The sequence below is a fragment of the Cebus imitator genome, unplaced genomic scaffold (assembly GCF_001604975.1).
Source record: "Cebus imitator isolate Cc_AM_T3 unplaced genomic scaffold, Cebus_imitator-1.0 Scaffold258, whole genome shotgun sequence".
NCBI classification, from domain to species: domain Eukaryota; kingdom Metazoa; phylum Chordata; class Mammalia; order Primates; family Cebidae; genus Cebus; species Cebus imitator.
The window spans coordinates 341,044-365,506 of record NW_016107573.1 but is presented as its reverse complement, the minus strand read 5'-3'; the positions used below and the strand labels follow the sequence as shown (position 1 = coordinate 365,506).

Sequence of the window (24,463 nt, the reverse complement as noted above, 5' to 3'; positions counted from 1 at the left end):
GATCCTCCCACCTCAGCCTCCTCAGTAGCTAGGACTACAGGCACACACCACCATGCTTGGCTAATTTGTACATTTTTTTTTTTGTAGACGCAGGGTTTTGCCATGTTGCCCAGGCTGCTCTCAAACTCCTGGGCTCAAGAGATCCACTTACCTTGGCCTCCCAAAGTGCTGGAATTACAGGTGTGAGCCACTGCACCTGGCCTCCTCCTCTCTTCCTCCCTTTTCCAAAGGTGACCATGATAAGAGTTGGGCCCAGACCTCGCAGGACTTTGTTGGTGCCTTTGTATACACATTCATACACGTGACAAAAAAAAAATTACACTTATGCTTTAGTCTGTGACTTGATTTTTTTCACTGAAGATATTCTGATACAGTATCTGTAGAGGCACTACATTAATTTTTCTTTTTTTTTTCAGTGCTTTGGAGATTATACACCACATTAATTTCCATGGTGACGTAGGATTTCATAGTATGGAGGTAGAATAATTCATCTGATCACTTCTCTGATGAAATGAGTTCTTTAGAGGGCTTGGTGAGAGTGAGACCTGGGCTAATGTCCAGGTTTAGGGTCAGGAAACCTGTGACATTATTTTTTTCTTTTTGAGATAGGAGTCTCGCTATTTTGCCCAGGCTAATTCTGAACTCCTGGGCTCGAGAGATCCTTCCCCTCAGCTTCTGAGGTACCTGGGATTATAAGCACGCGCCACCACGCCCGTCAAAATATCCTGGTGGCAGTAATGGACCGGCATGCGTGCAGTCGGTGGTTCAGGGCTGGTTTTCTTCCGCAGATCTCCGGTCTTACCACAGGGCGGCGCTGGTGAGCAAGCCTGCGCCGGGATGGCTGCCGCAGCGGGAGCCGGGCGGGGAGATGGCGGGGGCAGCCCCTTACCTCTGCCAGCTGGCCCAGGGGCCTTAGCCTGTTTGCCCACCTGCAGCATTGGGGGATCTATGAGGACATTAAAAATTTGCATTTGTTCCCTTACCTGAAGCAACAGGTGAAGAAATTCTCTGCAGGCAGGGAGTCGGCAGAAAAGGGTATTTTCACCCAACAGTTAGGTCCCTAAGAAAGTGAAGGTCAGTAGATACTTTTATCAAATGGGGTGACATACTGAAGGTCTTGGGGAAAATCAGCTACTTGAAGGAACCAAGTCAGGAATTATTTTCTAAGGAGGGAACTGCCCCTACTTCGTGCATTGTAAGCTTGGAGTTTGATAAATGGGGTTCTCAATGTGAAAGGCAGGGCTCTTCTGGGGTCCCCCCTGCTCCTAGTGGTCCCCGTAGTTTACAAAACCGTTAAAATTTATTGAGGACTCACAGGCCAGTCACTGAGCTAAATATTTTACCTTTATTATTTCATTTAATCTTCACAACAACCCTATGAAAACCTACTGCTGTTATCTCTTTCTTTTCTTTGGAGACTGAGTCTCGCTCTGTCACCCAGGCTGAAGTGCAATGGTTTGATCTCAGCTCACTGCAACCTCCGCCTCCTGGGTTCAAGCGATTCTCCTGCCTCAGCCTTCCAAGTAGCTGAGACTATAGGCATGAGCCACCATGCCTGGCTAAATTTTTGTATTTTTATTAGAGATGGGGTTTCACCATGTTGGCCAGGCTAGTCTTGAACTCCTGACCTCAGGTGATCCGCCCGCCTCAGCCTCCCAAAATGTTGGGATTATAGGCATGAGCCACCACACCCAGCCTGTATCTATTTTCTAGATGAATAAACGGAGGCTATAAAGGAGCCAGGCATGGTGGCTTAGGCCTATAATCTCAGCGCTTTGGGAAGCCAAGATGAGAGAAAGCATCTTGAGCCCAAGAGTTCAAGACCAGCCTGGGCAACATAGTGAGACCCTGTTTCTACAAGAATTTTTTTAAAAAAATCAGCTGGACATGGCAGCTCATGCCTGTGGTCCCAGCTACTCAGGAAGCTGAGATGGGAGGATTGTTCAAACCCAGGGTGTTGAGGCTGCAGTGATCTATGATTGTGCTGTCAGAGGCATCGGAACCAGAGTGACTCCATCTTGAGTAGGGGCTGAGTAAAATGAGGCTGAAACCAGCTGGGCTGCATTCTCAGGAGGTCAGGCATTCTTAGTCACAGGATGAGATAGGAGGTCAGTGGGAGCGGTTTCACAAGATACAGATCACAGAGACACTGAGGATAAAATGAGATGCAGTAAAGAAACCAGACAAAACCTACCACAACCAAGATGACAATGAAAGTAACCTCTGGTTGTCCCTACTGGTCATTAGATGCTAATTATGAGGCATTAGCATGCTAAAAGACACTCCCACAGGGCCATGATAGTTTATGAATGCCATGGCAATGTCTGGAAGAAGTTACCCTATGTGGTCTAAAACAGGAAGGAACCCCTCAGTTCCAGGAACTCCCCGCCCCTTTCCCGGAAATCTCATGAATAATCCATTCCTTGTTTAGTATATAATCAAGAAATAACCGTAAGTATACTCCAAGCAGCTCATGCCGATGCTCCGCCTATGGAGTAGCCATCCTTTATTCTTTCACTTTGTAAGAAATAGACCTGCTTTCATTTTACCCTGTCAGCTCACTCTTGAATTCCTTCCTGCTCAAAGCCAGGGACCCATGTAGCCTCCCAGGCTGGATCCCAGTTTTGGAGTTTACCCTGTGACGATGCCACTGCTCTCCAGCCTGGGCGACAGAGTGAGATCCTGTCTATAAGGGAAAAAAAAAAAGGGAAAGGTTGTCCTTGGCAGGCAGTGCGCCAAAGCCCCAGAGTCAGCGGAGGGGGGAGTGGGCGAGGAGCTGAAGAAAGTTGAGCTGATTCTGTCTCCCGCTTTCCTAGGAGATACGGGGGGAAGATCCCAGCCAAGTAAGTCAGCTCGCAGAAGGGCGGGCCTTGCCTGCTGGTCTCACAGGGCTGAGAAGAAAGACAAGTTTCTAAGAGCCGGGAGGACTCCCTGCATGGGAAAGGGAAGTGATTTTAGCCGCGTTTGGCTGGGAGTGTGGCTGACGGTTCCAACTCATATGTATTAGCAAAAGGGAGCAAGGAATTGCTGAGGGTGGCAAATTGGTTATAATTAAGAGAACCTGGGAGACGCAAAACAATGTGAAGACCACCAGCTGTCCTGGATCTGTCCTGGATCTGGAGCCAGGGGGTTGGAGGGATGGCTCAGGAAACCAGCCGCCCTCCCCTGCAGTGTAGACCATTCAGCAGGACGGAGCCTCTCTGCCTTACATTCCCAGGGCCCACAGGACTGCCCTTGCTCTGGGTCTTCCTTCCTGCTTCACTGTCACCTTCTCTTCCTCCACAATTTAAATGCGCCCATCTTGTCACTTAGGAAAGCAAACAGGCTTCGGAGTGGGCTCAAGTTCTGACTTTATGGCTTTTTTTTTTAGACAGAGTCTTGCTCTGTCGCCCAGGTTGGAGTGCAATGGCACAATGTTGGCTCACTGCAACCTCCACCTCCCGGGTTCAAGCCATTCCCCTGCCTCAGACTCCCAAGTAGCTGGGATTACAGGAATCTACACCACGCCCAGGTAATTTTTGTATTTTTAGTAGAGATGGGGTATTACCATATTAGCCAGGCTAGTCTCAAACTCCTGACCTCAAGTGATCCACCTACCAAGGCCTTCCAAAGTGCTGGGATTACAGGCATGAGACATCACGCTGTTTTTTTTACATTTTTTTTTTACATTTTTTAATTTTGGGGAAAAAAATCAAAAGAATAGCATTTTGTAGCATTTCGTGACATGTGAACATTATATAAACTTCAAGTTTTGGTGTCCATGAAGTTTTATGGGAACACAACCGCGCCCATTTGTTTACATATTGTCTATGGCTAATAAGCAAGGGAGCTTGGCAGCCCCGTATCCCCCACTCCTCAGGGAGTTGCCCTGATGGCTCCAGGGCTTGTTGGAGTCATTGAGGGTCAATGTGGGGCCTGTGGTTCTGGTCAATGGATCTGAGACTATAGGGCGTGCAAAGTCTAAAATATTTAGTATTTAGCCTTTTACAGAAAATGTTTGCTGACTCCTGACATAAGTGGTCAGTAAAATGTATCCTGTTAGTAGTATTATTACTGCTACTGATATCCCTTTTGGCCTCATTTAAACTTTCAAATAATCATGCTCATGCCTTAATAGAGAGATTCTAAACCTGAGATCCATGGAAGGGTTTCGGGGGGCGGAGTGGGAGTGGTCTCTGGACCTCTGCAGTTTGGCAGATGGAGCCTTTCTTCAGGGAAGAGGCTCCATTCCAACCCCTAGTCCTCAAAGGGGATTGTGTCATCAAATAGGTAAAGAAGTGTAGGTTTGATTCCTTCCTTGACCTAGGCAAATAGATCTGCACTTTCCCTGGGCTGTCTGGAGGCCACATCCTTAAAGATGAGCTATTTGGGGGCCCACCCACTGCCTGTGTTGAGGGGCCTGAAGTTCAACAGGAGTGAGAATGCCCAGCTTTGGAGCCAGTGGTCCCAGGCTGAGTCCGAACCTTGGCAGCCCCTGGCTGGACCCCTTCTCTGACCCTCGGTTTCCCTGTTGGGTTGCTGCAAAGATGAATTTGGTAATGTCTGTTGGTCACTTGGCACAGCGTCTGGTACACGATAGGTACTACAGAGATGGGAGTGGTTATTAATCTTATTATCCTCGCACATTCAAAAGTGCTTTCCTCAGCTCACTCAGACTCAGAAAAAGCTGCCTCTGTATTTGGCTGAATTTGAGGTCTGAATACCCCTTGAGGGTTCTTAATCTGTATCTTTGGTACTAGCAACTAAGGCAAGTCCACTAAGCATTCACATAATCAATATGCAAAGAAGCAGGTCTCTCAGTGATGTTTTTAGAAGTTCAGTGACCTCATTTGAACAGAGACAATGGTATTAAGAGTGAAATAAATGGGATCTGCAGCTTCACTATTGCAAGAGCCTTGGCTGTTTCGGAGCGTTTGGTGCTTCCCTTGGAGGGGTTACTCTGGAGCTCAAGCTTAGGTCTACTTTCCCCCTGAAACGCTTCTCACGGAGCCCCTTTTCCCAGCCCAGTCACCCAGAGCTGACAGGTTTATTCCAAAGCCCAGCAACCACCATCGGGAGGGTACAGGGTGTCCTTGCAGCCAGGCTGTCCTGGAGATGGGCGTCCTGCACACAGACTGGTTCCTGTCCAGCCCAGCAGGCACTGCCCGCCCCCAGCTGCTGGGCATTGGCCCATTCAGCTGAGGCCTGGTGGCTCCAGACAACAGCTGGAGACCAGAAATGAAGACTTCCAGCTACAAGCAAATGTTGCTGCTTCTTGAGGTTGAAATATTCTATCCCTAAAAGTGTCCCTTTCAGCTGAGCAAAAACAATCCCCCATCGGGACCCGACCTCGGCACAGAGGAACAAAAGCTTCCCAGTTCTCTGAGCCCCAGAGACTGTCTGCAGTTTCAGGCACGCATGGCCCAGAGGGGAGAGAAGATGGTCATGTGACTTCCAAGTTTGGAGACAAGGTCACCCTTGTCCAGTGCTTTTCCCCTTCACAGGAAGAAAAGCTTTTGAGTGCCTGACAGAGGATGGGCTGGTGCTGCCCTGGTGCCAGCTCCCGGACTGGTGGGCTCTCCAATATCTGCGTCTCTCAGGTTCAGAACACAGGTCAAGGTCAGTGGTCCCCAGAGTCCACTCAAATGTGTTTGGGGGTCTCATCCTGTCCTCATTGTCCCATCACCCTAAAGGGGTTCTTTAGGTGGGACAGTTGCATGTTCTGGCTGCATTTATTTATTTTTCTGTGGCAGCCGAAAGCCTAATTTGTCTCTAGGAAATTCACTAGCAAGGCCACCCCGTTTGTTTTCCACCAGCCATTTCCTGCCATTACAAATATTTTCCTTCATGGAAGGAAAGAGCTTCTGGGAGAGAGAAGGAAAGCCCCATGAAGATAAACACTGAAGTGAGGCTGACCTTTAAAGGTGCCATCACATTGCAACAGCTGCAGCTGTGTTCGGGGTGGGGGCAGAAGTTAGCCAGGGTTGGGGACAGTGGTGAAATGAAGGGCGCAGACTCCATGTCGAGGCCATGCTTCCAGGGATTCTGACTGGGGTGGGGCCCAGGGACCCGCAGTTTAATAGACCACGTAGGGGTTCCCAGGCAAGTGTTCAAATGCATCACACCGAGAGCCACGTCTGCATCTATGGCAGTGGTGATATTCTTTAGTGGGACTGGCCTGTGCCTTTCTTTTCTCCGAGAACCCTATCCTAGCAAAAACTGGCTAGATGAGGGAGACCACCTGGCTAAACTGTCTCCTGAGAATCTGGAACTGGGACTCGAAGCGCCAGCAGTTTGTGTGTGCTGGTCAGGTTAGAAGCTTTGCCAGGCGAGGTGGCTCACATCTGTAATCCTAGTACTTTGGGAGACCAAGGTTGGCAGATCACCTAAGGTCAGGAGTTGGAGACCTGCCTGGCCAACATGGTGAAACCCTGTCTCTACTAAAAATACAAAAATTAGCCAGGCGTGGTGGCAGGCGCCTGTAGTCCCAGCTACTCAGGAGGCTAAGGCAGGAGAATTGCTTGAACCCAGGAGGTGGAGGTTGCAGTGACCCAAGATTGTGCCACTGCACTCCAGCCTGGGTGACAAGAGCAAAACTCCGTCTCAAAAAAAAAAAAAAAAAAAAAAGTAGCTTTGCTCGTGGGTTCTTTGGCTTCCAGGCAAGTCCCCATCTCCTGTCTTACCCTGCCCACCCTGGTCCTGCCAGGCGCTCCCTCACTGCCTCAGTGCATCCCAGGACACTGTCCCCCGCAGCCTTCTGAGGGGTGGCCCCAACACTTACCCTGAGGATGCCACCTGTGCTCATGTTCCCATGGGTTGGGGTTCAGGCTGTCTCTCCAACATCTGCCGAACAGCTCTGCCTCAGTGTCCCACAGGGACTGCAGTGGACTTAGCCCCCAGAAGGAGCTCGTTAGGTTTCTTCTCATACCTGGGGCCATTTACGTCCCTTGAAAAATGGCCCCTGTCTCCACTCAGAAACCCATGTTAGGATACCCGAGCACCATCCCAGACACCTCCTCGTTCTTACCCCCCACCTCTATTCTAGAAAGAAAGGACCATCTACCTTTGATAGAAAACATACTGCAGGTAATAATAATTCATAGCCCAATGCCACATAAAGGCAGGTACTGTAACTGCTCCCATTTGACAGGTGAGAAAACAGGTACACAGGGTCTCGTTACTCGCCCCAGGTCACATGGTGAGCGGTGGAGTTGGGATGTGAGCCTGAGCTACCCAGCCCCACAAACGTGCCCCAGCTTCTCTCTCCACGGCACTGGCCTGGGGGTCCAAGCATGCTCTCAGCATCTCCTGGCTGGGCCTGTAGAGTCTCCTGACTGGTTTCCTTGCCCTCAGTCTTACCCCACTCTGATCTGTTTCCCCAGATGCAAGGAGGAGAGCTTCCTAAACTGGGACTCTGATGTCACTCCTCCGCTGAAACTCTTCAAAGGCTCCCTGTTTCACCCTCGATGGCCTCACAGAGAATCAATGGAGGAAGCTGAGTCCTGGAGGGCTGACTCCAGGGCTGTGCTCCCAGCTACCGTCCCCCATGGCTTCTCCAAACCTCACCTGTCTCATCTGCAAAAGAGGGAAAGTGACACCCGTGGCGAAGAACTGGAGGATGTGCACAGTGCCTGAGGCAGAGTGCCTGGTGCATGGTGGGTGGCTCATACATGGAGCTTCTAGTAGTCTTACTAAAAATGAAAAGATATGGTAAGAAGGGGTGGAGAGGAGGAACTGGATGCTCTGAGAGACAAGGTAAATTCCACCTGGGGTAAAAATTACATAAGCATGTCCATAGCCTCCTGAAGAATAGATTCCATTCCTCTTTCCAGATGGGGAGGCTGAGGCTGAGGAGGAGAGTGACTGGCTCCAGGCTGGCCTGGGCCCAGATCTTTTGGGGGCAGAGCACTCCCCTGCCCCGGCACTCCTCGGCTCTGCGCTGCTGTGCACCGGTTTGGAATTCCTCATCTTTCAGGTCTTCCCAGCTGAAGGTCAGCTCTGGGTCAAAGCCATGACAAGACTAGAAGAAATTTGGAGGCACTTAGGAAAAAGTGAGCAAACGGTGAGCTGGTACTTGAGGAAAGGTAAGAATCCCACCACAGACACCCTCCTCTCGTCCCACAGTCTCTGGGGAACTCCCATGGAAATGACAACGTAGGGCCCATCACTGTTTCTACAACAATGAGAATATTTATTTTTTTTCCAGACAGTAAAAATAACATTTTTTTCTCTTTTGTAAAAGTACCATTACATTCCACTTTCTTAAATAACAAAATCCTAAAAATATATATTAAATTGTATACAGTGCGTCACACTTCATCTTATATTTTAAAATACATGATGTTTCTATTTTATTCTCAAAGTTGCATATTAAGAGCATATTTACAAATAAAGCCTTGTCATCCAAAGTCAAAATCCCTGCTGGAAGGTGAGTTTGGATGTGGGAAGGTCTTGACGTGCATGAGCCCCACGGATGGCAGCTCCCCACAGGTGGGGAAGGGCCCCCCAGTCTGTGTGTCTAAAGACCCTTCCTTTCTGAAGCAGATTTCCCTCTGACTGTCCTCCACGCCCCACTTCTGCCTCCATATCCAGCTCAGCAAGACGAAAGCCTGTGAGATGTGCCTACCAGGGGTCTGCAGGCAGAGGGTGAAGCCCTGTCACCCCTGAGCCATCCAGCCTGAGGGAGATAGCTGTGGTTGGAAGGCTTGAAAAACACCCCATACCAGGGAAGCTAAGCTGAGACCTGGCCAGGAGGTAGAACAGTGAGGAAGGTAAACAAAGACACCAGAGGAAACAATCCAAACTCCCAAGGTAGGAACAAAAGCCGACATCAAACACCACACGGGAGATCTGAAACCTAATGGTGCCAGGTGACTGGGTGGTGGGGTGGGGAGCTGCCTGGCTCCGTTGCAGACCTGGCCTGGTCTCAGCAGACCCAGGAGGCAGGGTCTCAGAGGCCATTGGCATATAAGTGCTTGTGAAGAGTAAGTGTGCAGTGCTGGGATGCATTGGGGCTGGGTGATGGCCTGGAGGAGGGCTCCTGCCTGGACTGACAGTGGGGCATGTGGGTGGAGCCACACCCAGGCACACCCGTGGGTTCTGCCTGAGGGCCAGGACAGCTGAACTTACAAGTGCTTTGATCTCTGGGCTTCTGGCCGATTGGAGTCTTGAGCTAGAGCCCACTCTTCTGAAGTTAGAGCAGCCTGGTTTCCTCGCTCACACCCAGAGAGGCCTCAAGCCTGTCCTGATGTGGGGGACAGGGTAGGTGAAGGCACTTGGGTTCATTCCTACTCATTCTCTGCTTTGCAAGCGACTGCACAAACGGGGAGGAAGAGGGCACTGTGTGCCTCCTGCCTGCCTTCTCAGAAGGGCCAAGAACACTGAGAAATGCTGCTACAAACTAGGGGCCACAGCCGGCTGAGACACAGTAACCACGGGGAGTGACAAGATTGGCAGGTGAGGGCACACGTGCCAAGAAGGCAGGGCCTGGCACCAGTGGGGAACAGGGGTGAGGATGGCATGCAGGCCCAGTGCCCCTGCAGCCTCCTCCCATGCTCTGTCACCTCAGGAGAGGCTTTGGGCAGGGTGCTTTCAGAGCTCCATCTACAGTGGTCCCCAAAGCCCTTCCCCTGCCTCTCCCACGGGTTTCTGCCATGTGTTCTGACATTTACTTTCCCAGGGTTACCCTCTTCCCGCCACCTTCAACTGCTACTTTATCTCATCTAGGGAGTTTCCTAAAAGTTCAAGTGCCACCTTCTCCGTGCTCCTGGAAGCCCACATCATCTCTTCTGGTATAGTTTCTTTCTCAGGTGCTTACTTAGCCGCAGTGGCCTTCTGCGGGGTGTTGATGACTTTCTAACTGGTTCTAACTGAGGCCATGGCCAGACTGCAGCAGGACCCAGTGCCCATGGAGATTTAGCCTGGGATGATTTGTAGCCCCCCTTCCCCCCGCTGTCCTGAGGCAGGTTTAGGTTTCCCAGGGCTGCTCCACGGACGGTAAGTTGATCCTACAGGCACTGGGCCATGGCAGGGCCAGGCAGGAAGAGAAGTGCTGGGGCATCCCCAGCACCTCCCAGCCCCTCCAAGGAAGTGCCGCCCCACTGCAGGCTCTGTTAGCACACTGGCTTGGGCAGGGCCTCCCCTGACTGAGATGTGAGGAGAGCAAGGTGGGCAGGTGGGCTGCAGGAAACCCCAAAGGCCAGTGGTGTCAGCCCTAGGCAACTGAACAACTGCCCCCTGGCCAGGTGACCTCTTCCTGGGGCCACATGCCACATTCCCTTTGTGCTGCACATGGATCTATTCACAGCACAGGACCTCCTGGGATGACACACACCTGACACTTGTGTTTGAGATGAGATTCCACAAACAGCACGAATAGCTTGGCGGGGAGACTGCACATGTGGGTATGTTTCCAGAGGCCCTCCTGTGAGACAGGCCTCTTAGAGACAGAGGCCTGCGGACAGCTGCTTTTTCCAGATCAAAGCATGAAGGTTGCACTGGGCAGCTCTGTGCCCTCAGCAGGACTCCCGTGGGGCCTGGGGCAGCAGTCCTGCCCCTGCCTGCCTGTGACACACTGCCCGGTTTCCTTCCTCTGAAGGCCTCTCCACCTGAAGCTCTGAGCATCTCTCCTGAACTCAGGCTGGCGAGTGTCACCTCTCCCTGTGGATACTTCCCGTGTGGCCCTCTGTCCTCCCAGGAGTGGCAGGTGCAGATGTGTTGCCACACCCTCAGTAGGAGCCCCAGCAGGCAGTGGCTCAGGGCTTGGGGGAGGCAGGCAAAGTGCTGCAAAGAGGAAACGCCAAGGCCAGGGGTGCAGCAAGCAGCGAGGCCTGAGTGCGCTGGGGAGACGCACGTTCTAATGAGGGCCTGGGCCTGGCCAGCAGAGGCACCGGCTGCTTTCCTCAGCTGCTGTTGACAAAGCCTGCTTCCGGATGGCGAGGACTTTTAAATTAACAATGGCACTTACTCTCCCAACTGGCAGCCACTACAGCTGTAGCTCTCAATCTCACGGCTGATCCTTGGAGGATCTCCAATTCCCAAACCCACACTTTCCTAGCACCAATCTCTGCAGTTCACCTCCCTATCTAAGGGACAGGGTGGCATGGGGCTGGGGACAAGAGCGCTCTCCTTTCTGAGCCATTCCAAACCCCACTCGGTCCCCATAGAAGGGGCAGAGAGCACAGATGGCCCTGGGGGTGTTTTTCATCTTTTAACACGGGGGACACCAGAAGGAAGGACCGCAGGGCCCATGTCTCATATTGTATTGCCTAAAGGCAAAACCACAAGATTGATACTTTCTGTTCTGAACTGAGAGTTGGCTGAGCCAATCATGGAGAGACCAAGGCCTAGCTCAGGTTCCAAAGGACTACGAGCTGCTCAGGGGCAAGGCCAGTCAACCCAATCCTGAAAACATACTGAGTGCCCATAAAAGCCTGCAGGAGAATTGGTTGTATGAGTAAATGAGTGGATGTTTTATACGACCGAAGCTCTTCAAGCTTTCTCTGCAGCTCCATGAGCTATGGAAAGAAGAATCTAGAAAGAAGCCCATATGTGAAAGGCATCATGTTTGATATAAATGGGGGTCACTAGATCTTATTCTCAGACCCTCCTAGGCTGGAGGAGGCCCTCCTAGTCCAGCATCTGGAGAGCAAAACTGCCGATGCAGCGGAGACACCACCCTCTTTACACTTTGCTAATGTCAAGGAGTCCACACTTGCATGGGACCAGACCAACTCCCAAGAGTACCTGAGAGTTCTCCCTGTCTGGCCCTGTTCCAGACCATAAAGACCAGGAGAAACCAATTTGTATGTGGACAAAATAGAGAAGAAGCAAGAAAAATTCAATGTAACTAAACCTATCCACCACCTGACAGCCATCTAGAATGTACCTGAGCCCAGTGCCAGCCATGACCACCTCTGTCACCTCAGCCTCACTGTCCTGACACCCCCATTGCTAGCTAGATCAGAGAGAGAGATGCAGAGAGGGCCGGGCCCCAGGGCCTTGAGTCTCTCTCCTAAGTGCAACCGATGAAGCAGGAGGAATCCAGGCTCTGCCTTCCCTGGCAGCAGGGCACCTCTTCCTGGTCTGTAGGAGAGTGCCCTCCAAAGAGGCCAAAGCAGAGGGAGAGGCGGGGAAGAGTCTGTCAGAGAAGAACCACAGGAGAGGTTGTCCCCAGCAGCCTTGAGCTCAAGGAGGGACCTCGACTCCTAGGCACAGTGGGGTTTTTAGTCACTCACAAGGGGATTGCGGTCATCTTGTTGACTCTGACCCTTGAGTTTCTTCTTAAAGATGGAAATCGAAGTGGAAGGCTTGTAAAAAATGCTCCAGATTTCCCCCGAAGTCCCTGGTTGATGACAATCCCTAAGGTCCCCTGAAGCAGGAACACGATGGGATCTGTCAAGTAGAAATAATTTTTCCAACAGGTCAGAACAAAGCACTCCAAACAATCTATCATCTCATGAGATGCTGTACCTATGAAAGGGGGTGGGGCAAGGTCTTGGGAAAGACCTCACAGCTACCTCTAAAGATCTGAAGGACTAGCGTGCAGCTGAAATGGGGCCTGTGGCCATCAGGGGCTGAGGCCAAGTACAGCAGAGCAGAGACCACATCAGAATAACAAAGAACTTTCTACCTAGCAGAATTCTTCAAATCTGGAAAAGTTCATCCTGAGAGATTATGAATTTTCAAATTCTTTTATTTTAAATAAAAGAACTATCTTCAAATGCCATGTACCTGGAAGCCCACCTAGCTGAAACAAGAGAAAGGCAAAACTTCTCCGCTTCAAGCAGAGACCCATCTAACCTCCGGCACTGGACTCTGTTGAGCCTCCATGACTGCCTGGCAGGGAAGCTGCAGCTGATGTCAGAGGAAAGTCAGGCATGCACTTTAGGGCCTCAGCCATGCTGCCAGATGCTGGACGCTGTAGGAAGCATTGGACTTTCTTGCTGCCACAGAGGATGTGATCAGGACTGAGCCTGAGAGGCTTCCCCAGAACATGTGAATTGTGACTTTAAAACACACACACACACACACACAGACACATAGACACGGACACAGACTGTGTCTGCGTGGGATTTTTACAAGATATGAAGTAGAGATGGTGGGGAGTATTCAGAATTAAGGGAGGAAATGCAAGGTAGGGGAATAGGAATATATTTATGGCATATTAAAAACAGGGAAAAAAACACAGACACACATACACAGACACATACACACACACAGACACATAGACACAGACATAGATACACACAGACACACACACACACATATTAGGACATTATTTCCACTGAAAAATTTCAAGTGTAGGGTGGAGGTGACTATGTAAAGCGGTTCCAATGTGGCCAAAGGCAGCTTTCACAAGGCAATGGAAGAGCTCATATTTAATGTATAAGAAGTCTGTAGCAGAGGGCGAGTGAGACAGTCAGGAAAAAGACAGCTTTTAGTGGACATAAATTTTCAAGGATGCTGCGAAATGAGAAGAGCCTGGATTAGAAACCACAGGAAGACAGAGTGGGGGTCTAGGAAAAATTAGAACGAACTCCCCTCTAAGTACACAATCATCAGTAGCATGAACAATTACCCCTTTCCTGGAAGCTGGAACTGTTAGACTTGAGTAGCAAAATCGGGGAAGGAAATATATTTTTTCCCCAAATTGGTCAGAATTGAATGTTAAAGGTTTCATAAGTTTCTTCAGTAACTGTTTTAAAATAACTGCTAAGTGATAGTTAATAAAATGTGAGAATTCTCTTCCTAAGGATGTCTCTCAGTTTCTAGAAGGCATCAGGACGTACGCATGGCATCGTCCTAGATATCTTCACTTTTGCATAAAGATCTCTGTAAGGGACTGCACAAGCCAAAAAATGAAAATTGTTGCTTTTGAAGCCAGGAATGTTGCAATCCTCCTTGAAATTGTATGCTTTGGACACACAGCAAACAAAATGCCTCAAACCTTAATGAGATTTGTCCAGTTGTACATTTCACTCTACAGAGGAGGAGGAATGTCTGCTGCCTTCGGTTCCCTCGGACTGAGGCTTTGGAATCATGTGCTGATTGTACAGTTGTACCCAGACAAACGAAGCATCATAGAAAATGAACTCTGAGCCTTCCCCTTCCTGGAATCAGGGAGCTCCCTCTTGTACTCACTTGAATGTGACGTGCAGAAGTATCTTTGCTACAATGGCTGTGACTGTGAGGATGAGGAGAGTTGCCAGACCATATACTGTCCATCCTGCAAGTGCAAAAGACAGAGCTTACCACACCTGGTTGTGGTTGGTTTTCGAAAGGAGGTCTGCTGGAATACCCAAGTGAGTAAGTCTGGCTGAGGGGCTCTCTGCAGGCCAGTGTGGGAGGGCAGCCAGCAAACCCAGCCTCAGGAGCAGCTGAGAGCCAGGATAAGCATGGGGCCCCAGGTGTTCTGAATACTTCCCTTTGTTCTACAGTCACTCTCAGAGAGGGGCAGGCAGGATGATCCAAAGTCTACTGGACTCAGATTCTAAAGGGATGACATTCATTTTGTCTCTGCCACTGGACCCCTGTGCAACCACAGATGAGTTATGTAAACTCTTTGGGCCTCGGCTTCCTCCTCCGAGGAATGAGATGTGTGACCCATGAGATACTGCTGAGATCAACAGCCAAATGAAGCACAGGAAGCGCTGGACAGGCTCTTCCCCCTGACCTTCTATGGTGGGTCCTGCAGAGACCTGGGGCAGTTTGAAAGCCTCCAGGCTAGGTCACCACTGAGGGTACTTTCCAGTTCTACCAGCTCATAAAGGCCTCACTTACTTGACTCACTGCATCCTCAAACTCCTGGGCTCAAGCAAACCTCCTGAGTAGCCGAGACTATAGGCATGTGCCACTATGCCCAGCTAATTTTTCTTTTCTTTTCTCTTTTTTTTGAGACAGGGTCTCATTCTGTCACCCAGGTTTGAGTGTAATATAATGGTGCAATCATAGCTCACTGCATTCTTGGACTCCTGGGCTCCTCCTATCTCAGCCTCCTAAGTAGCTGGGAACACAAGTGTACACCACCACACCCAGCTGATTTTCTAATTTTTTGTAGAGATAGGGTCTCCCTATGTTGCTCAGGCAGGTCTCGAACTCCTGACCTCAAGCAATCCTCCTGCCTTGGCCTCCCAAACTGCTGGGATTACAGGCATGAGCCAATGCACCTGGTCTGCATGGCTTTTCTTCATAGCTGTTATCATTATCTAATTTTTATTTTGCTTTCCATCTTTCTCCTTTCATTTATATGAAGCCACAGAGGGGCATGGATTGTGTTTGGTTCACTATATAATCCAGTGCCCAGAACACTGCCACGCACCACTGAAGCACTTATATATCTTTTGAATGAGTGAGTGAGTGAATGAATGGAGTTCTTGCAAATGCCAATGGATGTAGGTAGTTTCAATGTGGGGCTCTAGAAAGATAATCTCAATGTGAGAAAATACGGGATTAGCTGATTAGTCGCAATGTACGAAAGGCACACTTGCCTAATCTTTGGAGGTTAGCACTTTTTCCTTGGGACTAAGGAACCAAGCTAATGAGAAAATTTCCCTCAAAAGCCAGGACAGACTATGGGTCACAGAGTCAATATCCCAACCTGCCTTTGAATGAGAAACACCTAAGTACTTTTGTCTTTATAACTGTCAAGAGCGCTACCTTCAACTCTGTGGCTTCCAGCCCCTATGGGTGGCACCCAGGAATTGCTACCTGGGACAGTCTGAGGTGGGTGGCTGGGGCTGGTGGTGATGACATAGAGGACTTTGGAGGACCGGGCAGCGCTGACGCTGAGGTTGGCCTGCTCTGTGATCACCTCGGCCACCGTCTGGTTGACAGCGGGCCTCTCCTGTGGCAGTTCTTCCTTGACAGCTGGAAGAAAAAAACAAATTAAGTGGGGAGAGGGCTATGGAGACAACAAAGAGCTGTGCAGGAGGAGAGCATGAGTGACCTCCTTCTCTGACTCCATTCTGTGTGCAATTCCCTCCATGGGTGGGTCCTACCAGTGCCAAAACAGCACCTGTCAGCCTCTCGCCCTTTAGGAGGCAGAAGGGTGAAGCTGTCAAGTTCACAGTTTGTGGCTAGTCTCATCTCAGACACCTGGGTGTGCTTTCCAGGTTCTCTGCCCCTGCACTTGGCAGCTATGGCTCCCTATGCCTGGAAGGTTCTCTTCTTTCCTACTGATCCAAACCCTGCCTGTTCCTCAAGACTGTCCCACCTGCAGAGGAGGCCTTTTCCCATGGTTCTCCTGGAGCACACACTACCGTAACTTTTCTTGAGGTTTGTTATCCAGGACAAAGACAAGGTTTCACACACCTTCTGTGTTTCTTTTGTCCTGGCAAAGAGATGTGCCCAGCCCACATATGTTCACATTACAGAGGCAGAGAGAGTGGCTCCACCTTGGCAGGGTTTGAAGAAAGATGGCAAGCCAGTCTTTTGGAATTAGCTAAGATGTTTAGAGGCAGGAGGATGGACCAGATGACCTTTTGAGAACCTTCCAACTGTCCCAATCTCAGTTGTTCCTTTTAGTTATTCTGTTTCTTTATTCTTTTAACCCTCCCGTGAAAACTGTCATTAGACTTACTAAAATAGCCAAATTGACAGGTTTTCGCCTCTTTTCTGTCCGTTGAAACATAAACGAGTTATGAAATGGGGGGGGGGTCTGCAAGTGGAGTCAGTAGTTCCTGAGGCCCAATCAGGAACTGCCCACATCTCAAGGGTGAGGAACAGAAGCCCAAGGCACGTGGGCCCTGAATAGCCCCCAAGGAGGCGAGGATATCTTACCTTCGTATAAAACAGCAAATCCCTGGGCCTGATTGATGCGATCAGAGAAGAAATACAAGATGACGAAGTCCAGAGAGACATTGAGGGACAGAGGTGGGCGGCTCCTCCCGTGGAAGCGGGCTAGGACACGGTGTGTGTAGCCGTCCAGAAGCTCCACCATGTCCGCCGAGTCCCTGATGTCAAATAGGGGGAAGCTGAAGTGGATGCGGGAGGCTCCCGGAACCCGGATGGTCCAGTAGCAGACCCTCCCTGTAGCATAGGTGTCGGGGAAGTCAGGGGAATAGACCACAGAAGACATGGCTGAGTAGTTCCCACCGCAGGCACCGACGAGAGCTGGAGGAGAGAAAAAGATACCACGCCCTCAGTCTGGGCCTCTGCCCCAGGCGTGCTTCCAACACCAAGGCACTAAGCTTCCTAATGAGCAGGATCCCATTTAGGACATTGTTTCTATCTATAAAACCAGACAGTCTTAGGTTTCAGGATCCAGTCACAAAACGAATCGCTGAGACTGGACAAATGATGTAGGGATGTTCCCCCCGCCTCCCCCAGAGACCTTAGAATTAGCACACAGCACAGTGGTGTGGCCTAGGTTGGGGCTGGGCTGGAGTCAGAGAGTCTGGATTTGGGACTGGCAGGGCCAAGTGATGGCAGGGGCGGCACTTTACTCGCGGGCCTCTTGTTTCTCTCAGTTTCAAGGCTGGAAAGAGCACCACCTGCTCCTGTATGACGGGAATGTGTGACGGCACATGAGACAAAGCACACAAACCACTCAGGCCTCTCTGCAGGGGGGCCACCCGATAAGGTAAAGTCGTCGAAAGAGAAGGGCTTTCCAGCTGCTCGTGTATCCCCGATCCCCTTGCAATGCTCCCTGAGGGGCCACATCTTCAAGCAGGGAAACTGCGGCACAATAAATGACTTTATGCAGTGAGGAGACATGCTAGATTCGGACCACTCTGTACCGAGCACATTTGACTTCTCTGGACTCCTGTTTTTGATAGGTTCTAGAAAGGGGATGCAGGGATTTCCTGTGTTACACTGTGAAATCTAAACAACCTCTTAGAACTGAAACTCCTTGGGAGGGAGTATAAGGCTAGGATTTAAAAAGCAGGCTTTGGGGGAGTTCTTCTTCCCTTTAGGAAGAAGAAAACAACAAGCAGGCCGGGTGCAGCGCCTCACGCCTGTAATCCCAGCACTTTGGGAGGCCGAGGTGGATGGATCACCTGAGGTCAGGAGTTTGAGACCAGCCTGACCAATATCGTGAAACCCTGTCTCTACTAAAAATACAAAAATAAGCTGAGCATGGTGGCGTGCGACTGTAGTTCCAGCTACTAGGGAGGCTGAGACAGGAGAATCGCTTGAACCCAGGAAGAGAAGGCTGAGTGAGCCAAGATCATGCCATTGCACTCCAGCCTGGGCAACAGAGCGAGACTCCATCTCAAAACAATATCAACAAGCGAATGCTGCTTCTAGCCTAACAATGAGAAAAAGTTTAAAACTCAGAAAGCTGAGGTCTCATGACAACCAGGGGAACTTAATTCTACAAAATCAAAGTCCCACCAAGGAGAGTCAGGCCACACAAATAGTTTAGTCTTTGAGAGAAGACAGAAGGAAGAGGTGACTGCCAGAGAAGTAACCAGAAAGCACTAAAATTTTAACAAACTCTTAAAGGCTGAGAGTGAGTGAGTGTCTCAGCTTTAGGGCAACTGGGAGTCCCAGACACAAGGGGCATTTTGCACTCACTTGGGAGCTTTTCTGCACAGACTCCACTCAATGCTCTCACAAGTGGCTTGGGTTGGGCAGCAAACCACAGTCCCCCTGGGTGGCATGAGTGTGCAGGAGGTGACAGGCTGCCACTGAGGGACAGGCATGAAATACTGCCCACTTCCTCCTCTTTGCACCTGCAGGAGGGGACTCTCCTCTCAAAGAAAGTAAAAGCCTTCAGCTGCTAGGAGAAGGGAAGCAAATCCTCTTACTCCTAGGGCCACTGAAAACGGGCAGAAGCAAAATCTGTTTGCCTCTGGGGGAGGGAGGGAGAAATTATCCTTCCTGTTAAAGTAACCAGGTGAAGATCCACTGCTTCTGGAGGAAGAGCAGAAGCAATAGCCATTGGTCCCTGGTTGCCTTGAGCCCCTACCCTTTATTTTTTTTGAGACGGAGTCTTGCTCTGTCGCCAGGCTGGAGTGCAGTGGCGTGATCTTGGCTCACTGCAGTCTCCACCTGCTGGGTTCACACGATTCCCCTGCCTCAGACTCTGGAGCACTCAGGACTACAGGTGCACATCACAACGCCCAGCTAGTTTTTTGTATTTTTAGAAGAGACAGGGTTTCACCATGTTGGACAGGATGGTCTTGATCTCCTGATCTCATGATCCGCCCACCTCAGCCTCCCAAAGTGCTGGGATTACAGGCATGTGCCACCACACCTGGCCCACCTTGAGCCCTCTTGAGCCCAAGATCCTGCAGCCAATGCAAAGTAGAGCTCTACTACTCCCAGAGGGAGGGCAGGAAATTCTCTTTTCCAAGATCTACCACAGACACAAGGCAGTGCTTGGCTGCCAGGGAGAGAAGGGAATGGGAATGCTAACAAGACCTCAGGCTGGTGGCCTTTTCACATCCTGTCTAAGAGTGAGGACAGGGCAGGACAACCAAGAACTAGCCCCATGACCTCACCATGAGTACAGCCAGGTAACAAGCAGCAATAGCCTACCAATGAGGGAGGGAAAGAGTGTGGAGAAAGAGCTCCTCTTTGGCACAGGCATGTAAGAACACCTCAAAGCTGAGGATGGAACAGCACTACTGAGGAAAACACATGGGTACCCTAGGCTTCACACTAAGCACAAGCTGATAGCAGGAGGAATTTAAAGCCTGATGTGCATTGAGAGTAGTGACAGAAACAACCCAGCTCAACTTCTGACAGCTTGGCTCAGTCCCTACACTACGCAGATCTGCCCAAGTGTAAACACTATCTCAGCCTCTAGTGTTCTTCTATACATAGTGTATGACATTCAATAAAAAAATTACAACACACATATAAAAGCAAGGGTGGGAGGGGGGAAAGACTTATTGTTAAGCGATAAAACAATCTACAGAACTAGACTCAATAATGACCCAGATGCTAGAATTATCAGACAGAGATTACACGATGAAGATAGTAAAGAATCTACTGGAGGCGAGGCATGTGGCTAATGCCTGTAATCCCAACACTTTGAGAGGCCAAGGCAGGAGGATCTCTTGAGGCTAGGAGTTCAAAACCAGCCTGAGTGACACTGTGAGAACCTATCTCTACAAAAATTTTTAAATTAGCCATGCATGGTGGTGTGTGCCTATAGTCCCAGCTACTCAGGATGCTGAAGGAGGAAGATCACTTGAGCCCAGGAGGTCAAGGCTGCAGACAGCTTTGATTGCACCATTGTACTCCAGCCTGGGCGACAGACTAAGACCTTGTCTCTTTTTAAAAAAAAAAAAAAAAAAAAAAGACTCTACTGGAAATCAAATAATATTGGTGATGAATTCTTTTTTTTTAAATTATAGAATGCTTCATGAATTTGCATGTCATCCTTGCATAGGGGCCATACTAATCTCCTCTGTTTTGTTCCAATTTTAGTATATGTGCAGCTGAAACAACCACTGAAGAATTCCTTTGGTAGGCTTATCAGCAGACTAGACATAGCTGAGGAAAGAATCAATAAACTTGACAGGTCAATAGAATTTATCCCCAAATGAAACAAAGGAGAAAACAAAATGAAACAAAGAGAACAGAGCACCCAACAGCTATAGGACAACATCAAATGGTCTAACATATGTGTAACTGGTGTGCCAAAAGAAGAAAATAAGAATGGAGCAGAAGAAATATTTGAAGAAATAATGGTGAAAAATGTTCCAAAATCAATACAAGGTGACAAACTACAGACCCAAGAATCTCAGCAAACCCAAGCANAAAAAAAAAAAAAAAAAAAAAAAAAAAAAAAAAAAAAAAAAAAAAAAAAAAAGAAGAGGAAGAAGAAGAAGAAAGAAACCAAGTAACAAACAAAGAAGACACACCTGACACATCATAGTTAAATGCTGAAAACCAGTCTGGGCATGGTGGCTCATGCCTGTAATCCCAGCACTTTGGGAGGCCAAGGCAAGAAGATTGCTTGAGCCCAGGAGTTCAAGACCAGTTTAGGTTACATAGAGAGACCTTGTCTCTACACAAAATTCAAAACGTAGCTGGGTATGGTGGCACATGCCTGTAGTCCCAGCTGCTCAGGAGGCTAAGGCAGGAGGATTGCTTGAGCCCAGGATGTCAAGGCTGCAGTGGGCCATGATTGCACTACCGCACTCTAGCCTGGGTGACAGAACAAGACCCTGTCTCAAAACAAAACAAAACAAAAAACAAAAAAAGTTGAAAACCAAAAACAAAGATAAAATCTTGAAGGCAGGCAGCGAAGGGGAAAATATTACATACAGGGGAATAAACATAGAGCAGACATCTCTAGAAACTATACAGCTCACAAGAATATGGAGCAACATCTTTGAAGTACTGAAGGAAAAAAGCTGTCAGCACAGAAATCAATATCCAGCAAAAATTACTATAAAAAATGAAGGTGAAATAAAGTTTTTAAAAACAAAGGCTGAATGAAGCCATTGACAGTCAACCCATAGTGGAGAAACTGCCAAAGGAATTTCTTTAGGGCAAAGGAATATACCAGATGGCAAATACAAATATGAAAAGATATTCAATATCATTGGTAATTAGATAAATGCAAATTAAAACCACAATGAGTTACCACTACATACCTACTAGAATGGATCACATTTAAAAACAGATCGCACAAAAGTATCTGTAGCTGGAGAGAATGTGGAGCAAATGAAAATCTTACTATTGTTGGTGAGAATGCAAAATGGCACATCCACTTTGGAAAATAGTTGGCATCGACTTATAATGCTAAATATGCACTGAGCACATGACCCAGCAATCCCACTCCTAGGTATGTAAGAGAAATGACAACATATGTCCACATAAGCACCTGTACTTGGATGTTTATAGCAGCTTTATCATAGATGGACCAATGTTTATCAATTGCTGAATGGGTGAACAAATTTCCATACATCTGTACAAAGGAATGTTTCTTAGCAATAGAAAGGAAAAAACTACTGATACAGGCAACAACGTAGGTGAATCATAAAGCATTATTCTAAGGGCCAGAAGCCAGAAGCCAGATACAAATGGTTAAATGCTATGATTCCATTTATATGATATTCTGCAAAATACAAAATTATATGAACAGAATACAGATCAGTTGTTGCTCAGGAGTTGGGTTGGGGAAGGGAACTGAACACAAAGGAGCAGAGGGAACTTCTGAGGTGATAAAAATGACCTAATCTCGATTGCTTAGATATTTGTCAAATCCCACTGAACTATACAACTGAAGGTGATTTTACTGCATGTAAATTATACCCAATATTAAAACCTAATTTAAGAAAAAATCAGGCTGGGCGTAGTGGCTCATGCCTGTAATCCCAACACTTTGGGAGGCGGAGGCAGGCTTATCCTCTGAGGTTGGGAGTTTGAGATCAGTCTGACCAACATGGAGAGACCCCATCTCTACTAAAAATATGAAATTAGCCGGGCATGGTGGCGCGTGCCTATAATCCCAGCTACGCGGAAGGCTGAGGCAGGAGAATCACTCGAATCTGGGAGGTGGAGGTTGCGGTAAGTTGAGATCACACCATTGCACTTCAGCCTAGACAACAAGAGTGAAACTCAAAAAATAAATAAATAAATAAATAAATAAGCTTTGGAGAAAGACTTCCTGAGTTCTAATCCTGACTTTACCATGTATAACTATGAATTTGAGCAGATTCTGAACCTCTGTATATATCAGTTTATTAATCTATAAAATGAAAATGATAATAGTTTCTCTCTCATGGGGTCATGAGAATTAGCATGAGTAATGCTTATAAAGGGTTTAGAATAAGATGTGGCACACAGTATAAGCTCGGTAACTGTTGGCTATTCCATTTTTACCACTATTTGAAAGAATAAAGTATCTAGCTTAAACTGGTAGTTTTCAATAGCAAGGGCAGACCTTAAACCTAAAACTTTGGATTCCATGCTGACAGCACATCTAATTCAGCAATTTTGAGAATAAATAGATGATACTTATGATAGATTATTAAAAATCAGTGATAATCCAACAGGAAACTTGAAATACAGTAGTCAAGACCTTATTTTTTGAAGGAGAGATTAGCCTGACATATATAATCTGGATGAGTGGAGGGCACAGGATAGACTTGGGCAAGCCCTCCATGGCAGGGAGCTGGTGTCCTCCTGCCTTCTGTGATTTCTATTCAATCTTCCTGCTCCTCCTTAATGCTAGCTGAGTCCACTTTGGGAAAAAGCCTCATGCACCAGTCAGGACAGGCAGCTTCCCTGAGCCCCAGCTGAGTGCTCGGCTTCTAGACAGAAATGATAATGGGCGTGTCTCAGGATACAAACCTCAACCAAATGGGTCTCAGCCATGAATCAGATTCCACTCAGGATGGAAAGATTCCACCCTTTCTTGGCTGCCAAGAAAGACAGCTAGTACCATACTTCATCAATTCTAACAGATACGTTTTAATCTTTAAAACTGGGATGTATCTTTACTCAATGCATGTCATTGTTAAATTGGAAATTTTTTCCCTTAATGATGTATAAAATAATGTTGCACCTCAGAACTGAGGCATCTTAGAGTCTATGAAATACAACTGCTAACACAGTCCTGGGAACCAGACCCTACCCATCCTTAGACCCTCAATCATTTTCATAATTAATCTTTTCCCTTCCCGCTAAAATATAAGTTCCACGAAGACAGAATCTTTATATGTGGGACTTTGGGCAAATTACTGAACTTTTATGAGCCTCAGTTTTCTCATTTGTAAAATAAGCATAACAGTACCTGCTTCACAGTACTGTGAGAATAAGGGAGACAATGGAGGTAAACTGAATAGCACAGGCCCTGTCAATGAGATGTGTTCAACTAATGCTACAAAATGAGGCCCAGTTCAGATGACCGACCCCTCCCTTCAGGGCCTGCAAGCTGAGGGAGTCCCAAGAGGCCAGCCTGGGCAGTCCCTGTGACCCACTGTTGACTCTGACCTACATGTTCTTCTATTTGGTTCTGTTAATTCAATAAATCATAATCCGAGGGGTAACAGAGGCTTTGAAGCCCCCGTCAGTGTTGTGTTTACACACAACACACAGCTCACCTCAGTGACCTCTCCAAGTCCATGAGAGCTTGCTGAAAAATCAGCCAGAGAATCTGTGACAAACTACTTCATGTAGCAATGATGACCAAGCAGACAGCTTCTGCCAGCTGCCCCTCACCCCATACCCTCGCTAGCCCCATCGCCTCTCTCCCGAAGAGTAAACAGAGCTTGAGTGCTTCTAGTGCAGAGGAGCCTGGGTGTTCCTCTAGTCAGCAGAGGACAGGAAGACCTCGCTGACACTCTGACTGAGACCCAGATTCGAGACACGCTGGTAGCGGGGCCTCATATTCTGGGAAATAGACTGTAACCTGGTCATTTTTCACTATCTAACTTCGCCAGTATCTTTAGGGAGACGTCTTCACCCTCCCAAATCATGGAACAGTCTGTGGTCACCATCCAAAGTGCTCAGCCTTGTTCAATGAGTCATAAGGGGCAGTACTTGAGCTATGCAAACTATTCTACTCTCAACCAGA

At 48.4% G+C, this 24,463-nt stretch overlaps 1 protein-coding gene and 1 non-coding gene across 4 annotated transcripts in view; both read right to left on the bottom strand.

Annotated features, from left to right (window-relative positions):
* Positions 1-8,149: 8,149 nt before the first annotated feature.
* Positions 8,150-24,463, bottom strand: part of KREMEN1 (kringle containing transmembrane protein 1) — a 70,974-nt gene continuing 54,660 nt past the window's right edge. For 2 of the 3 annotated variants that reach the window (XM_017499467.2, XM_017499468.2), the window contains 4 exons: positions 16,759-17,091; positions 15,637-15,846; positions 14,122-14,206; positions 8,150-12,372 (listed from right to left, as the gene is read on the bottom strand). In XM_017499467.2, the coding sequence (XP_017354956.1) occupies positions 12,204-12,372; positions 14,122-14,206; positions 15,637-15,846; positions 16,759-17,091 (797 nt within the window). In that variant the 3' untranslated portion in view covers positions 8,150-12,203. The remainder of the gene's footprint in view (positions 12,373-14,121; positions 14,207-15,636; positions 15,847-16,758; positions 17,092-24,463) is intronic. The other variant, XM_017499469.2, reaches the window with a different exon arrangement.
* On the bottom strand, positions 20,279-20,385 carry LOC119467082. The gene has a single exon (XR_005195609.1). It is a non-coding gene; the product is annotated as a U6 spliceosomal RNA (small nuclear RNA).